The sequence below is a fragment of the Olea europaea genome, chromosome 16 (assembly GCF_002742605.1).
Source record: "Olea europaea var. sylvestris chromosome 16, O_europaea_v1, whole genome shotgun sequence".
Taxonomy (NCBI): domain Eukaryota; kingdom Viridiplantae; phylum Streptophyta; class Magnoliopsida; order Lamiales; family Oleaceae; genus Olea; species Olea europaea.
The window spans coordinates 1,410,990-1,429,374 of record NC_036252.1 but is presented as its reverse complement, the minus strand read 5'-3'; the positions used below and the strand labels follow the sequence as shown (position 1 = coordinate 1,429,374).

The 18,385-nt window shown below is 34.8% G+C and overlaps 1 protein-coding gene across 2 annotated transcripts; it reads left to right on the top strand.

The window, feature by feature from the left end:
* The first annotated feature begins 9,898 nt into the window (after window positions 1-9,898).
* Window positions 9,899-17,049, top strand: LOC111411640 (light-inducible protein CPRF2-like). 2 transcript variants are annotated; one of them, XM_023042159.1, is made up of 6 exons: window positions 9,904-10,410; window positions 10,764-10,872; window positions 15,431-15,641; window positions 15,994-16,069; window positions 16,149-16,274; window positions 16,576-17,049. In XM_023042159.1, exons 1-6 carry the CDS (start codon window positions 9,961-9,963, stop codon window positions 16,942-16,944), a joined length of 1,341 nt encoding a protein of 446 aa, XP_022897927.1. In that variant the 5' UTR covers window positions 9,904-9,960; the 3' UTR covers window positions 16,945-17,049. The 2 variants fall into 2 exon arrangements, with proteins under 2 accessions (XP_022897928.1, XP_022897927.1); XM_023042160.1 differs by lacking the exon at window positions 16,149-16,274 and having other exon boundaries at window positions 9,899-10,410.
* Window positions 17,050-18,385: the final 1,336 nt, after the last annotated feature.

Here is an 18,385-nt window from a genome sequence, read left to right as displayed (position 1 = left end):
ATGACAAATTAAATAAATAAATACACAAATAAACTATAAAATATCATAACTATAATAGATTTTTAAATTTTAGTTTTCTCATTCAAAATGAAAATAATGAATATTTGTTAATTAGATTTATTATAATAATATATTTTATAACCTTGAAAACTAACAATTAATATGTACAAAATAATTTGTTTTGTTCAAATTGAAAATTATGATCTTGTTGGAATTTATGATTTGTTAATGAAAATGATGAAATAAACTAGGAAATACTTAGAATTGACGATTGACAAGTATCTCACATTGGGAGATTACCACAACATTGGAAGAATAGTCTCCTTTAAAAAGGAGCTAGTATCACACATTAAAAAATTACTAAAACATTAAAAGAAATGTCTTCTTTAAAAAGAAGGCAATTGAGAATTAGTTTTATAAAAAAAAGTTACTTGGGCCTTCAACTGCAATGGATGACTCATTAAGCTAGTGACAAGTTTTTGTGGAAAAAAAAATCAGATTATCGGAAAAAATCGTGGTCGATTTTTCGGTTCATGGTTAAACAGGCCGGTTTGACAATTATTAGCCAGTTTTTTTTTTTTCGGTTAGTGTATGAGTATCGAACTGGATTAAAGGCCGACTCACGATTTTTTCGATTGAACCGACCAGTCCGTCCGATTTTTATAACATTGCTTTTTTCAACTTTGGAAAGGGAAAAACTATATCATGAAAAAACTTGGAAAAATTTGTTGGAATGATCTTACTTTGATCATCGCAGCATCAATGTGAGCAAAGATTGAAAAAATCATTCATTTACAAAGAATTGCAAATCAATTACCTAATGTAATTATTGACATGAGAAAAGTTACAGAGTCATATACACCATAGAAAATATTTCAGTAAAATTTGATATCTCTAATAGACAATATGTTGTAGCAAATGAGTCTCAATTATGTCAGAAGCCTAATCGACCAATTGGTTCAAAAGACTTTATACCTCGAAAAAGAAAAGCACAAAAGAAAAACCAGCCAAAATTTTTTAAAGAGGTAATATGAGAAAAGATTGATCAATCAAAAATTGAAAATACGGTTCCCGAAGAATTACAAGTATCCAACAATAATGAGATTTCAATAAATTATATGTTATCTCATAAATTATGGGAACGAAATAATATTATTATAGATAATATTTTCGTCTTTAACATGGCTTTTGATATTATGTAAAATGAGAATCCTGAACTATAGTTTGTTAGAATTTGTCAAAGTAAAAATGATGGAACAAAATGGAAAAAAGGCCATACAGGCAAAATTAAATTCCTTAGAGAAATAAAGAGTATTTGGACTTGTAGTTCGAACATTTTAAAATGTAATCATTGTAGGATATAAACAAATTTTTGTATAAAAGAAAAATGGAAATAATGAAATTACAAGATACAAGTCCGACTCGTAGCTCAAGGTTTCTCACAAAGACCATAAATTGATTATAATCGCATAAGCAAGTATTTGTTGAAGGATGGTTATAAAAATGACGATATTTGTCCATGTATTTTATTGGATTTGCAATTGTGGCAGTTTATGTTGATAATTCAAATTTAATTAGAACTCCTGAATAACTCAATAAAACTACTAATTATTTGAAAAATGAATTTGAGTTGAAAGATTTGAGAAAAAACAAATTTTGTTTTGGGTTGCAAATTGAACATTTCTCAAGAAGATTGTTTATTTATCAATCTACATATACAAAAAAGTCTTAAAGCGCTTTAATATGGATAATACACATCCATTGACATTACTTTGTTCGATCACTTGATGTGAAAAATAATTTTGTCCACTTGAAAATGGAGAAAATGGTTCTTGGCTCTAAAGTATCATATCTTAGTGAAATTGGAGCATTAACTTTTCTTGCAAACTGCACTCGATCCGACATAACTTTTCTGTAAATCTCATTACAAAATATAGCCCTACACCAACTTAAAGATATTGAATGATGTTAAACATATTTTTCGTTACCTAAAGGATACTGTTGATTTGAGATTAGTTTATTCTCAAAAAGTCAGGATCTGCTTTAGTGGAATATGCAGATGCAGATTATCTCTTTGACTTACGTAAAGATAAATCACAAACAAGATATGTGTTTACATGTGGAGGACCAGTTATATCACGAAACAATCCTTGACAGCAATATCCTTAAATCATTCTGAATTTTTTGCAATCCATGAAACATGTCGAGAATATGTATGGTTGATAAATATGACCCATCATATCCAAGTATGATGTGAACCCGCGTAGGCAAACACTACGGAACCCACGAACAAGATTGAAATGTTCCCAAGAAAGCCAAAGCAAGTTTTGGATTAAATTCAATAGATCTGGAACCAAGCAACCCGAATCGCCGACGATGTGTGGACCTCTTGATTACACAAAAATACGAAATCTCGCCTAGTTGATTTGAACGCCACAATATTAAATCTTGATAAGTTATTGAATTGTTCAATTGTAGAACAATAGTTGAAAGTAATATAACCTCTCAAATTACGAATAATGTCAAAAAGGTTCTTACAATATTTATACCATGTCTAAAAAAACTAGGTAAAAACGTGCCTAATATTTCAAATATGGTAAGAAATCTACTAAGTATCAAATTCTATCAAAAATAGGAAATTCGCGAAAAAATAATAAAACACGTCAAATTTTAACATCCTTTTTGTCACCTTGACCTCCCCACATTCATTCAGTCATTGTAACTTATAAGGTCTAGGATGTTTTAATAGTGTTAAGCCCAACTTTTCCACTATGTTAGTGCTAGCTATATTAGTACAACTACCTCCATCAATTATTACACTACATACCTGGTCATTAACGTGATACCGCGTGTGGAATATGTTTTCTCGTTGCTGCTCCAAGTCGTCCGCCTTGATTTGAGCACTAAGAGCTCACCTCGTGACCAACAACCTACCGTTAACTGCATATTCAGTTGTATCTTCCTCATCAACATCTTCCAATCCTTGCGTGTCTACATATTCACTTTCACTTTCAGTTTCCACTTCCTCGCTGTCTCGTAGAATCATTGTCTTCTTGTTTGGGCATTGAGAAGCAATGTGTCCTACTCCCAAGTATCGAAAACATTTGATGTCCCTGTTTCATGATGGCTGTGACTCCCCCCTTTGGTATAGGCTTGCTAGCACCCTCTTCCTTGCCTCTTGGTACCTTAGCTCTCATCTCCTTTGTTATTTTCCCACTTCAATTTCCAAGAAGGATTAGAACCCGAAGATCCAAATGGGTGCCTTGCTGTTCCTTTTCGCTTCAACTTCCTTTCTACCTTCATCGCCACATGTAACATATCTTCAATTTCCACATAGTGCTGCAATTCCACTGTATTTGCAATATCTCTGTTCAATCCACTTGAAAACCGAGCCATGGTAGCTTCGCTATCCTCTTCCACATTTGTCCTAATCATTAGTGTCTCCATCTCCTTATGGTAATCTTCCACACTTCTGAAGTCTTGATATAAATTTTGCAATCTTTGATGAAGCTCCCAGTAGTAGTGAATAGGTACAAACCTATTCCGCATGATAGTTTTCAATTCCTCCCATGTATTGATAGGTCGCTCCCCACTTCTCCGCCTCAAAGTCACCACCTGATCCCACCAAGTGATTGCATAATCCGTGAATTCAAGAACTGCAATTTTCAACTTCTTCTCCCCGAGTAATTGTGGCAATCGAAGATTAACTCAATTTTCTTTTTTCAGTCCAAGTAAGCCTCCGAATCACTCCTACCTTTGAAGGAAGGAATGGTCATTTTAATGTTACTTAAGTTTCCATCCACCTCATCTCCACCGAGATTCCTACCTCTCCTTTCTGGTCTAACTCCTTTATTTCTACCCCTTCCAATATTCATATCTACTGTCGCATCCTCATCCAATCCACTATCAACTTCAAATTCACTAAGTTCCTCCATCCTAGGTTCCCACCTACCATGTCTCCGTGCATTAAGACCACCTCTTCTGGTATCGGCAGGCAATAGATTTTGCCTTTCTCCCCATGCATCCTATCTATCCATCCGATCTCTCATATCTACACATAACCGCTCAATCCTCCGCACTAAGTCCTCTAGCATGGAAACCCAATCATCAACCCTTCCTGAATTTGATCCTTCCCTATCGGACATCCTAAATCTAAATTATTTTCTGCCTCACAAGTTTTCACTCGAAATTTCACTCAATACGGCTTTTTCCCTCTATTACTCTCACCACTCTGCCTTTTTCTACTCGTTGCTTTCACCAAATCTCCAAAAGAACAATTTCGGAACTCAATCAAAAAAATTAATCCAGTGGAATTCAAATTGGTATGAGTGAGACTGCAAAACCAAGGAATTTAGCTCTGACTAGTAATTTGGACTAAACAATTAAAGACTGACTCAAAAACACGAAATAAGAAATGAATTACTGACTGACTTCTAAATTACACACAAAATAATAAATGAAACTAAAGAGAGTCGGTAAATTTTCCCCAAGATCAATAAAAATAATAATAATAATAATTTTTTTACTGCGTACGGATGAACAGTACCGTACAGATGAACAGTAAATTATTTTTTTTAAACTTGAATTTTTTTACTGCATTCGGATGAACAATATCGTATAGATGAACGGTAATTTTTTTTTTACCTCTTGGGATTGAAAAATCAAAAGCAAGACTGACGTAACAAACGGAAGTTGATTTGGATGCAAATTGAATCCAAAAACAACTTTTGAATTTTTTTGGGATTTTTTTTGGATTAAAGACTCAAAGATAACAACTGACTCGAAGAACATGAAGAACAATAAGAAAAATGAATAACTAGCTCAACACGAATTAAAAGGGATATAACATTGGATTGGAGCCAAACTCTGATACCAACTGATGTGAATCCGCGTAGGCAAACGCTACGGAACCCACAAATAAGATTAAAATTCAATAGATCTGAAACCAAGCAACCTGAATCGCCGACGATGTACGAACCTCTTGATTACACAAAAATACGGGATCTCACCCGATTGATTTGAACGTCACAAAATTAAATCTTGATAAGTTCTTGAATTGTTCAATTGTAGAACAAGAGTTGAAAGCAATATAACCTCTCAAATTACGAATAATGTCAAAAATGTTCTTACAATTGAAAACAAAATAATATTTATACTAGGTCTAAAAAAATAGTTAAAAACGTGCCTAATATTTCAAATATGGTAAGAAATCTACTAAGTATCAAATTCGATCAAAAATAGGAAATTCACGAAAAAATAATAAAATGCGTCAAATTTTAACCATGCGGTGGCATGGTGTAAAATCATGCGGCTGCATGGAACATTCGAAAATCTCGAATAATTCCTTGCCTCACTCCGTGCGACCGCACGACGATTTTAACCATGCGGTCGCATGGTCCTTCTCTTCAGCTCCATATTCTGCTGCTTGTATCGTGTTGATCCAATTGGTTTTAGTCTTTGACCCGAACACGAAACTTGTCCCATGTTGAGTCCCCGAACATGATTTCATCGATGGTTATTTTGACGAGTAATCACATCGCCTCTTTACTCGCTTTGTCCTCACTCGTGTCATAAGTCCACCTACGACTTTCAACGGATCTTTTCTCAGGCTTAATATTGGACTTGATTTGGTTGCTTGTGGCTCCTGTATCACATCAAAGCATCATGAGAGTTAACTTCAATAAATGATAGTCTAACAATTTTGTATGAAGATAATGCAATTTGTATTGCATAACTCAAAGGAGACTATATCAAAGGTTATAGGACGAAGCATATATCTCCAAAATTGTTCCATACACACGAGTTTCAAAAGAATGATGACATCGATGTTCAACTAATTCGCTCAAGTGACAATGTGGTCGATTTATTCACAAAATCACCGTTGACATCCACATTCAAGAAATTGGTTCATGAGTTTAGAATGCGTCGACTCAAAAATTTTTAGTGATCAACATCAGGAAGGGTAGCTGTACTCTTTTTCCTTTGCTTAGGTTTTATTCTACTGTGTTTTCCTAGCAAAGTTTAAATGAGACAACATTTGTTATTAATATTCCAGAATAACTATACTCTTTTTTATTTGTTTGATTTTTTGTCTCATTGGATTTTTATAAAACAAGGTTTTAACGAGGCAAACATTTTGTAATGTGTCATTTAAAGGGAAGTGTTGTAAATAGTAAGTTTATTAGTGATTAACAACAACCCTACAAATTATTGACATTGTATTCCTGGTTTTTTCCTATAAAAATAGAGTTTTTGTTCTTAATAAAATACATATAAGTCTATTCTCTCTTTTTTTTTTTTCTCTCTTTCCATAACATTTCACACCTTTGTTGACAAATATTGAGGTGGTAACATTTTGGCTCCCTCAGCACCTGTCAATAAAAGTGTAAAAAAGTGACTTTACCATATAGAAGGTTTACATAACAAATTACATAATGTCCACGTAGCACTCTATCATGTTCTAGTTTTAAATATAGTAAGCTTTTTCATCCAATATTTTTCTTTCACATTGTTCTTGGTAACCATTTTTTATGTATACATGTAGTTTCGTAAAAAAAAATGTACAAGTAGCGAAATCTCATATTAGATTGTGAATTGCCAAAAATGGGTTTAAAATTTTGGGAATATTATGGTGGCGGTCTGCGATCCTTACGTATATTTCCTTTTTTTTTTTGGAACACGCTTACCCGATGTTCACTGTCTTCTCTAGCTGATTTTGTTCAAAAAATTCGTTAAGTTGACAGTGCCTCGTGTCTAATCTAATGAGCACTGTAGTCAACTTAAGTAAGTCATAACTACAATTGCATCAAAGGAAAAAGGATGAATGAGTTACTTTATACAATGGTCAAAGAAGTTTAATTAACATTTTAAAATGGTCCTTCAAATACTGTTTTGACCCATTCAGCCTTCATTTGTATAACAATTTATAAATGATTTATAAATTCAATCAAATTTAAATATTAATTTCAACCATACTTTCGTTGCTATTACTCCTTATTTTATGAGATAACCATTTATAAATTTGTTAAATGAACGCCTAGTCTTTTGTTATGAAAGACTTTGGGCAAACAGAGCAGATTCATAGCATCCGAATCATTTTGATACAGTAAGACTTGAATAGTATATCGAGAAATTTCTTCGAAAGCTCAACTTTGAAAAAATTAAAATCGTCAGTTCTCCTCTTGATTTCAAGTAAAGTATCGAGCAAATTCATTCGATAGTTGAAGAGAAAGAAGATACGGAAGGTGTTCCATATGCCTTTGAAGTATGAAGTTTGATATATGTTATGGTTTGTACCAAATTGAACGTAGCCTAATCCAAGAACAAAGCATTGAAATGCAATCAGGTGAATTATGGGATTCCTTCAGGTCACTTTTCAATTTGAGACTTGATTTTGGGAATGGGAAACCACACTCATGGCACGTAGATATTGATTCTCGTAAGTTAACATTTAGTTATTTAGTTACTTTTTCATGTAGGGCAATGCCATGGCAGTCGCACTTAATGAAGGACGATGGACTTTCTACGATAGAGGCAAAGTTCATTATAGCAACTGACGTTAGTAAATAGTTATTGTAGATGAAAAACATTATTAGAAGCTTAGGTTTAGGTAGAGAAATATATATTATTCCTACCTTAGCAAGAATGCCACATTTCATGGCAGATTCAAAACACGTATGCGAGCATTATTGAATTCACTAAATTTTAAGTTTTTAGAGCTTGAGAAAATTCATGCTAATCATAACGGCTTCGACATGATGACAAAAGATTTTCCAAGTGAGAAGCTTGACATTTGCCATGACTCTTCCATCGCACGAAGCAGAGGGAGAGATTTGGTAGGTCTATCCTATGTAATTAGACAAAACGGCACTATAAGAATGTGTTTGATTGCGAACATGGAATTCGCATAGAAAGAAAATAAATTCAAAACAATTGAATTATCTAAAATTATTTGCATGGGAATTGTCAATTAAATGTAATTGGTTGATTTTATTTTCAATCTTGTAAATGCTATACTTGTCTATATTTAATTGGTAGGTAGAGGGAAGAATGAGACGTAGATGGGAGAGAGAGGGGATAGATGAGAGAGAGTAAGTGAATTAGTTGGAAAATAAAAATCTATTTTCCCTAAAGAAAATAAAAATCTATTTTCCTTAAAGAAAATATTTTCCTTATTTTCAAGGAAAATATAGTCACGTGAGCAAAAGTAGGAAAAAAATTTCATAGAAAAATATCAATCAAACGGCATAAAATTAGGAATTTGAGTGAAAAAACAATATTTTTTATAGAAAATATTAGCAATCAAACGTGCTCTAAATCTTATAACTAAAAGAGGGCCTTCGTAAAAATTTGGAGAGCCAATTAAAACTACATAGATGGAAACAAGAATAATTGTGTAATGGCAAGGCACTGAACCGTTGCACTGAAATCTTTCCATATTGCCTGGTGAGTGGGTTGTGAGCATCACCCTTTCCTATATTATTTATTATTGTTTTTTTTTTTTGATATCCAGGTATCCCAATTTACACCAAACTAAATTTTGGGCCCCCAAGACCCATGCCCCTAGAACCTTGGAGGAGGTAAATCGCGGGTTATGCCTCAACTGGATCACAGGTTCCCCCCATTGTCTGTACACTTCTGCGCACAAGAGACCCTCCTCCACAATGATTGCTACATACCAAATTTTTTGGCCGCAGGTTCCCACCAGGAATCGAACTCTCCACCCTGCCGCTGGAAGCAAGACAATATTGATTGATCCACCAACTGAGCTGTGCCCCGAGGGCGCCTTTCCTATATTAATAGCATGTTGATGGGTAGACAACGATATCAGTAGAATATTCAAATAAAGTTAACAAATTATTGAACCTTAATTTCTAACAAAAAATGATTACTCATTATTATATTATTCATTAAGGATTATTTTTCGACCAAATGTATATTTTTATCATCTACACATTAGTCCCTGGAAAAAAATGTGAAATTTCAATCTCAATTTCATTATGAACGTTTCAAATTTTTTCCCTTAAGTCCTAAAGCATACATTAGAATGTTGCATTGTTCTAATATATGAGGTGAACTCAATGAGAATATATCACCTTTGAGGCACATCTAAACACAAACGAAGAAAAAGATCATACCAAACAAAGATCATCCCATTCCTCACGTCTTCGATTTCAGTGGAAGTAAGTGGCTTCTATAAGGAAGAAATTGAAACTATAAACTGTACAAGGAATTTTGTGAGCAATAAGGTCACGTAACCTAATTATTTGCACCCGAGTTTTCGCCAACCCCTAACAAATTAGTCTCAGTTTTGCAACAACAATAGACATATTATTGCTCAATACGATACTTCAAGAGCTAAACTTCGTGATTCATAGTTCCACCACTAGAAATCTATTACTCAACAATCTCCACGTCAACATTGAGGACGTCATAATCAAGATGACAGGTTATCCATTTGGAAAATTTTGTGTGTACAGAATTTTCTCTTATAGAAGTTTTTCAGATACTCACATGGGAAGTGGGCCCCATGTGAGTAAAATAATCCAAAAATTAACTCATCCATCCCTGTATTCTGTAAAAAATTGTTCTGTACGTGTAGCAGAACTCTATCCATTTTAGCGCAAGTTCTCTCTCTTTATTCTCAGTCATTTAAATCGACTTCCGTACTCTATATTTTCATTACCAGAAAAAACAAGACAAGCTGAAGGTAGGTATTTGTCCCCTTCATCTGCAAATTAGGACAAATTTGGAATACAATAGGATTCGATTCGTGACAGCTGTGTGTAATAAATGCACCAAAAAGGGATAAAATATCCTACTCAGACTTGTCTCAAATTTGGAATTTTAACGTTGCGAAATCCAATCAATCCCCACCGTATTTTATTTTATCCATAACCCTATTCTTTTCGAATATATTTATATATTTCTGTTTCTTTTTCTTTCTTCACGAGTTCACATATGGATAGGGTGTCTTCAATGGATGAACTAGCGGATCACTTCTTGGCACCTCAGCCGCTTCCGATGCGGCTGGACGTGGCGGCGGAGGAGCATGAAGAGTCATCCTCCTCAGCAGCTACTCCGGCGGGCTCATCCACGTCGAATAACAAGATGATGATGAATCGTAGCTCCTCTGAATGGGCTTTCCAGCGTTTTCTCCAAGAGGCATCTGCACTTGATGATTCATCCTCGCAACAACCTCCGACGTCGGGTTCTGCCACCACATCAAACGACGTCGTCCAGACTACTAATCATAGTGACTTTAATATTAATAATAATATCAGTAATCGAAAAACGGCGGCAGATTTGGGGGGCCCACCACCTGCTAATATTCCGACAGATTCCGAGGAGTACCAGGCCTACCTTAAAAGTCGCCTCGAGTTAGCCTGCGCCGCCGTCGCATTGACGCGGGTATTCTTATTTTATTACGTCATTCTTTTTCTACCTTTTCTCTTCTTCCTCAATATGAAAATTTTTAGGAGGTTCCTCTGTCCATTGCATAAGCTTCATCGGTATAAACAATTATCAAATTCATGTTTTTCTTTTATTTTTGTAAAATTTCTTTACTGGTTGATTTTTTAGGCCACTTCTGCACTTTGTACCTTTTCCTTCTCAACCTGGCATTCTGAATTCCTAATTTCATTCCTCAATATTGCTCAAAGTTTTTTTTTTTTTTTGGTTGATTGACGCATTAGCAATGGGTTTAAAACTGTAAGGAAAAAAAACACTGTAAACTCAAGTCTGCATTGCAATTTTGTATATAGGCAACTAATTTGAAGCTTCAAGATTCAACATCTGCAGCACCTGGCAATGGATCACAGGCCTCTATTTCTATTACACCGCAGCAGCCAGGTTCTCAAGTTCCTCTTAAAGGTTAGCATTTTAGTTCTTTTATGCTTTTAAATTTTATTGAATTCATCAACATATCTATAAAGGCATGACATTTGCCAATGGATACATATATTCTGAATTTATGATGGAGATAGACACAGATATCAAAGATTCGATTCACTTTATTATGTCCCTTATTTTATCACTTTATCTTATTGTTCAATTAAAGACTTTAATTAGGGGTTATTTTGTCGTTTAAGGTTGTAAGGGTTTTTCTTTGGATTCTATGATATAAGCTAAAATTTTGGTTGATAATTATTTGATTGTTTTGACTTTTAACTATTAATAAAACTCGTGAAGAGATTTGTTTTCCCTTTCAAATTTGGGCCTAAATTGGTATTCATGCATGAATCAACAATTTATGATCTTGTATCCGATTCTCGACAATTCCCCCTCATCACGTATCAGAGATTAGCTACGCATTGAGATCCATAAAACTGCAACGGCAGAAGTGATTTTCGTCACGAAGAATATGCAAAATTGCCAATGACAAGTGTTCTTGATGACACAAATGATAGAGATAAAACATCTGCATCACAATTGGAGGTGTTGACGAAGCACATTAATTGGCTACTTTAGCAGCGCGAGGGCTCAACAATTGTAAAGTCGGCTGCAACGGAGGACTCCAAAGACGACGACAACCTTTTTGCCTCTCTCAATCTCAAGCAGCGAATGGATATTGATTCAGATGAGGATTACAATAGCCGCCCATTTTTTACACTGAAATTGATAAAGATGTATAGTGGAAGAGTGTATGGGAACATACAGGGGAGACTTTTGCAGCGGTGGTTAGTGGGAACTCAATGACTGTCAGAGTGGATGTCAAAGGTAATAAACTTCTAAATGCTATGAAGGACAATTATGTCATTTATGAATAGCCAGAGGACCTTTGAGTGGATAAAGGAAAATGATTACTGATTTGCATTCGTCTGAATATACGGAATGAGAGTGGAAGGGAATAATATGTCGAAATATCTTCCAAAATAAATGTGTCATTACTATGGTAACTGATGGAATTAGTGATGATATTTTGTCATTTATCAAACATCCTTGCATGATTAATTTTTGACATAACTCTTTCAATACATATTTTTGGGGATTCTAGCCTAAAAAATTAGGAGTGAGATGTCTCTTAGTAGGTGGAAGCTTAATTGCTACAATATTTGAAAAGAGTTTAATTCAAAACTATGCTATGGGAAATATGGTAGTGGATTTGTGTGATTTAGATGATGAGAGTTATTTGGTGGAGCATGATTTATTGTCTAATTTGCAAAAACATTCCATGGAGAAGGGCTCACAAATTAACAAAGTTGAAATGAATACTTTAAATCAATCTCAATGCTTGGTGCACTCATGGGATTTCGTTGTTTTATTACAAATTCGATTACCATTATGAGATGACGGATGAGAAAATAAATCAAGATTCGATGGCGAATCTTGGAGAGAATTATGGAAATAGACACAGATCACGTCTCTTATTTTATCACTTTATTCCATTGTTCAATTAAAGACTTTAATTAGGGGTTATTTTGTCATTTTTGGTGGCTAGGTTTTTTTGTAGGATTTTCTTATTGAAGTTAAAACTAGGGCAGATTATTATTTGGTTGTTTTTGAATATTAATAGAACTTTTGAAGAGTTTCTTCATATTTCGGACCAAATTGCACGAATCAACGATTTGTGATATTATGTTCTTTGATTCTTGACTCTTCCTTCTACATCAAATTCCAATGGAAATAACCTTGGATTACTGGGACTAATGATATTATTACATGTTGTACTGTCAAGGTGTAGTGGGAAGGTCTAAATATGTTTTTGGTAAGTCAAATTTCATGCCCTGTTGATAAAAGAAAATGAAAGGAAGGAAAGATGGCAGAGTTTCTCTTGCAGCCGGAGTTTCTATTGGTGAATGCTGAACCTTAAGTGAGTTGTGCCAATCATGACATTTGCAGTTTGTACTTAGTGCTTGTTTGGGAAAGTTAAAAAATTTGCTAAAATGTTGAGGTCAAAGTTAATATTTAATTTTAACCACACATTTCATGGGATTCACATCTTTTCAATCATACATGTCATCAAATTTTATCAAAATCTGGTAAAACTTTGTCAAACAACCCTTATAGTCATTATTTTTTTATTTACTGAAGAACAAAACAACAAGTTCTGTATATGTTCCTTTTTAGATTTGTTAAGTTCACTGTGCTGAAATCAATTCAGCGGAACAGTTGCAGTCTTTTAGAATGAGTAACTTACTCAAGGCATGCATACACTTGGACCTAGTGAATTGATTTGAACTAAGAACAACAATGTCTCCAATCCTTATTCTCCCTTTGAATGATATTTTAGTTGCCATGTGTATGCAACTATAATACACAAGCGTAAAAGATGCTTCCTTTATAGGGGGGAAAAAAGCCTGCTCCTGTATAGTTCGCCAAGAATTACTTAACTTTCAATTACGATATGTAAAAGATATAGTGCCTTCTGAAAAAGAAAGCATTTTCAAGACCGTCCCTGAACTACAAGCCTGCCCTAACTTCTCTGGCTTTTCTTTGCAACCCGTTTAAAGTTGGAAAGCTCCAGTTATATCTAAAATTATTTAATTTTATGGTTTGACAATTTTCAATACTAAAGCGACACACACACACGGGTGCATGTAGTTGTGTCTGTATGTACATTTGATTGGTCGTGTTGGTTGTGCATGTGAAACTGAGGTGGTTTTGTTATTGTTAGATGATTGTCCATGGCTGAGATTGGTAGTATTCCTTGAGAATGGTGGCTTTGAAGTTCTTGGCTGAAGGTGGTGTATTTGTTGGTGGGCAGGGGGGCTGGTGACGGGTAGTGTGGAGGCAGAAAGAGGTGCAGTCCTGGGACAGCGGGGATGTTGCACTAGTGGTGTTGAAGGTAGAACTGCTTGGGGCAATAAATGAGTCTACAGGATTGCTCATTTGGGCCCCTAGTTTTAGCAAGTTTATCTAAGTGTATTCAACTTCAAATATAATTGGACCCAAACTCAAGTAACCACTGGTAGTTCCGACAACTAGTGAGTGTTTACCTAGACCTAATGTGAAAATTAAGTTCAATAATTTTTTTTTAAATGGTCATCACGTTTTTTTATCAGTGATGAATAACAGCATGTTTCAAAAGTAAGAAGAAGAAAGTCTTGCAGTTTGCTGATGCCCGTGCTCCTTTCAACTATTTTTATATCTGTGCTTTAGATGCTAAAGCAAACTATGCAGATGATTAAGGAAATGTGAGTTACTAAGCATTATGATGTTTCCGTGGCTGTATTCCCCTTTGTCTGACTTGTATTCGGAAGCTAAATGAAGTATACTGAACATTAGTTAGGACCTTGGATGCTCTATGTAATGCAGCTTGTAGGATTCCTACTTTTATAATATTCTTGTTAATGATGGATGACTTAAGTATCATTCTTCAACTCGAGTTCATGTGATAGAGCTGGATATAAATGGCCACGAGGCTTTATCATTCCGAATAAACTTACCATGAGCGAATGCTTTGTTATTATTTATTTATCTTTTCTCTGAATATTCCCCTACTTATTTGTATTGGTTCTAGTAACCAGCTCAAAAGGGAAGTACCTTTCCCTCTGGGGATAAGAAAATCATGATCGGGATAGCGGACAAAAAACTGTTGAACTTGGGTTTAGGTCTTCGGAATGGCTTTTTCTTTTTATTTATTATTTATCATGAATGATAGAATCATTACAAATAGTATGCCCCCAACCCATCTGTGTATTTTCTTTGTTTTATGCCCCGTAACCGTTCCTCAGCCAGGCTTGGACAAAATAGCAGAGCAAGTACAAGTATTAGTAGCATAACAAAAATGCCTTCCACAAGTTTAGTCAGACTAAGAGTGCAAGCATATTCAACTCAACGAACTATTGGAGCAGTTTTATATGATTTTGTCTTAAATTAAAGAGCTTGGCCCTTCGTCTTGGAACGATTAATGTAATTAATGCTACTAATGCTTACTGCTGCAAACATCCGTGATTTATGTGCATGAATCCCTTGGTCGAATTTCTCTCAGTCCAATCTTTAAAACTCCACCATAACGTTTTATGTTTATTGGTGAACACGTGTCTGGATTGCTATACAACTTACCTTAGAAAGCACGATGAGCTTCAGATCTGCTTTTATGATCCCTTTGAGCGTGTCTGTTGAATTTAGTTGTCAATGGACCTACTGATGTCATAATTTACCTATTTTCCCCACAGCTCCAGAAATTGTGCGCGTAGATGAAGCATTTCACTTGTATGTAGGCAAATCATTATTCTCCAGATCCTCTTGTTTGCTGCATTTTTCTGAATTGATCATATTTATCTGTGATGAACACCTCTACTTTTGACATGTAAAACAACACAATACAGCAAATCATGCTCCATGAGCCTCATTGTATGCATGCTTACCGTCCTGGAGTTAATCTGTTAGTAGGAATAAATGATAATTTGGTGTATAATGTACTCCGAAGGTCGAGAACCATTGCTGACTTTTTTTTCTTTTTCTTTTTTTAATTATCATTTGGTAGGAGCTGGGAATGATTCATCAAAGGGACAAGATAAGGTTGCCAGTGGACCACTTGGGTTCTCTTCCCTGCCTGTTATGCCTAGGAAATCTGGTGGGGCTCAGGTGAAGTCAATAACAAGTGGCTCATCTGGAGAACAATCAGATGATGAAGGTGATGGAGAAACTGAGACAACTCAGAATATGGACCCTGTAGATGCAAAGCGCATAAGGAGGTATTAACAGGATAACCTTTTAGGTGCTAATTGCTCGTGAAAGTTGGCAATCACTCAAGATTAAGTACATCACATGGGATTTGTCATGCTAGGGGGATGACAGCATCTTAATCTACATTGATATAAAAATAAATGAAATGGAGAGGAAGAGAGAGAATTCAATGCTCTAAAAACATTGTGTGATTCTTCATTTTTGTATGTGGTATGTTTTTTCTCAATGGCAGTGCACCCATCACTTGGCTTTTAACTGTTTCAAATCTATTTTATGTTCTAAACTACTGTGTGATTCTTGATGTCCACTATTATAATAGCAGAATCAGTTTTATATAATTTGTATTGTTATCTTTTACAGGATGCTTTCAAACAGAGAATCCGCCAGACGCTCGAGAAGAAGAAAGCAGGCCCATTTGACTGAGCTTGAGACAGAGGTATATTTCTCAACTCTCATCATCTTTATTTACCTTTGTATTCATGTGATCGTGTATTAGGATATTGCTCATGTTTCAGGTTTCTCAATTAAGAGCTGAAAACTCTTATTTGTTAAAGAAACTATCTGATATAAACCAAAAGTACAATGAAACAGCTGTTGAGAACAAAGTTCTGAAAGCCGATGCTGAGACATTGAGAGAAAAGGTAAGGTTGACCGGGAATCTGAAAACTACAGAGTAATTTGTTCAATTTATCCTATACTTCACGAACTTCGGCACAAGAGAGACGGGTTCGCATCATGTAACTTATTGTAACAATCTGTTCAGTGTTCTTGTTGGTCCCCACAATTATAGGGATTAAACGAGTCCAAAATGCTGTATAAATATGCTCAGAGCTCTCTTATCAAGTTTCATGTTGGATTCAGGATATTTTCACCTTGATAAAAGTATTCATTGGCCGTTGAGTTTACAGAAAATATCTGATACATCCCGTCTTCCTTAAACAGGCAAAAGTTGCAGAAGAGGCTATTAAGAGAGTAACCGGTTTAGGCCCACCATTCCAATCTATATCTGATATATCCACAATGGGCATGCCATCTTTTGCTGGTAGTCCATCAGACACATCAGCAGATGCTGCTGTACCTGTACAAGTGCAAGTGCAATATAACACAAAGCAGTGCTATTATGAAAGTGCTCCATCGACTCGTGATCTTGGGTTACAAAATGGTTTGGTAGATATTACTCCAGCGGATAATGTACAACAGAATGATGAAACAGGCTTGGGGAACAACAGGGGAAGAACAGTTTCTATGCAGAGAATTGCTAGCTTGGAACATCTGCAAAAGCGCATACGCGGGGGAGGAGAGCAGCAATGAGCAGTAGAGTATCTATTATTCTTCGACTATTCATGTGCATTTGTTAGATTTAAACACCCGATTAAACAATTCTAACTTTAATGCATAACTTTTACTTCATTGGTAGGCTTTTGTTTTATGTGGACGGTTTTCGTACGCACAGCACTGGAAATTTACTTTTCATTAAAAATAAAAAATAAAAATAAAAAATCTCTTTCCACATTCATATTTCTTACCATTTTATTTTTGCAAGTACTAAAAAGCCCAGAATGAAAATACACTAAAGGTGTGTTTGGTTGCAAACATAGTACGTGTTCATTTTTTATTGATGGGTAAAGGAGAGAGTGGATATAAGAGAGAGCGATTGATTTGCTTGAAAAATAAAAGCCCAATCCCTTGTAAAGAAAATGTTTTTCTTGTTTTTGAAAAAAATATGATCATATAACCAAACTCTTTAAGAGAGAGATTTAACACCTTTGTTTCTTGTTAAATTATTTAACGAGAAAAAGTCATGATCACCCTTAATGGTGGATTGTGTCATAGGTGTACATCATGTCTTGAGTCTGCTAGAGATAGATCGTTTTGTCAAATCATTTAGCGAAAATTAAATCACATTTATCTTTACTAGTAAGTTGTGTCGTGCACATCATGTCTTAGAGTTTAGAGTTAGACCGTCTTGTCAAATCATTTTGTGAAAAAACCAGAGTTACCCTTAATGGTAAGTTGTGTCGTAATGTTTAGGTCATGTCATGGTTAGAGTTAGACTATCTTATCAAATCAGTTAGTTAAAAACAAGTCATGAATACCCTTAACTGCACATTTAATATAGGACTGTCTTTTTTTTTTTTTTCTTCCTTGTGCACCTTTCCCTTCCCCGCTCCCATTGGAGCCTCGCTATCTCTCCAACCGTTCATCTCCCTCTTCCTCCACTATTCTTCCTCTCCATCATTTTTCAAATAAATATGTTGACATCGTTACCATAATTCAAATTTGAAATACATAGATAACACGAAACAACAAATAAATATATTTTATACAAGTTATTTTAAACCACCATTTGTTTTGTTAGAAATTAGGTTTTTAATATAATTTGTTACTTTGAAAATCAGAAATTATAAAATCCATTGCATTACCTGATATCCTTGCGTACACGTTCTTTAAATTTATTAAATGTACCCCTCAATAAGATACGCTACAATATGATTGTGTTAGTGAAATTGTTCATCAAATTGAAAATCCAAACAAAGGGTAAAATAGTCCGTTTGTTAAAAGTAAAAACATTGATGTGATAGGATATCACGTTTCTTTTGTGTTACAATTTATCCTTTAAAAAACATTATGAAATGTAAACCATACTCACAAATTGGTAATGAAGATCAATTCTTAATGAAAAATGAGCACCACAAGCTAGAATAGTTTATGATCGCTATCCTTATAACGCAACTGTGCATTCTGGTTAAGT

What these genes read in the sequence shown, in the direction of transcription:
- LOC111411640 (XM_023042159.1), top strand. Translation starts at nt 9,961, where the DNA reads ATGGATAGGGTGTCTTCAATGGATGAACTAGCGGATCACTTCTTGGCA. An exon ending in GATGCAAAGCGCATAAGGAG is followed by an intron (nt 15,642 to 15,993) that starts GTATTAACAGGA and finishes TATCTTTTACAG; the next exon opens with GATGCTTTCAAACAGAGAAT. An exon ending in TGACTGAGCTTGAGACAGAG is followed by an intron (nt 16,070 to 16,148) that starts GTATATTTCTCA and finishes CTCATGTTTCAG; the next exon opens with GTTTCTCAATTAAGAGCTGA.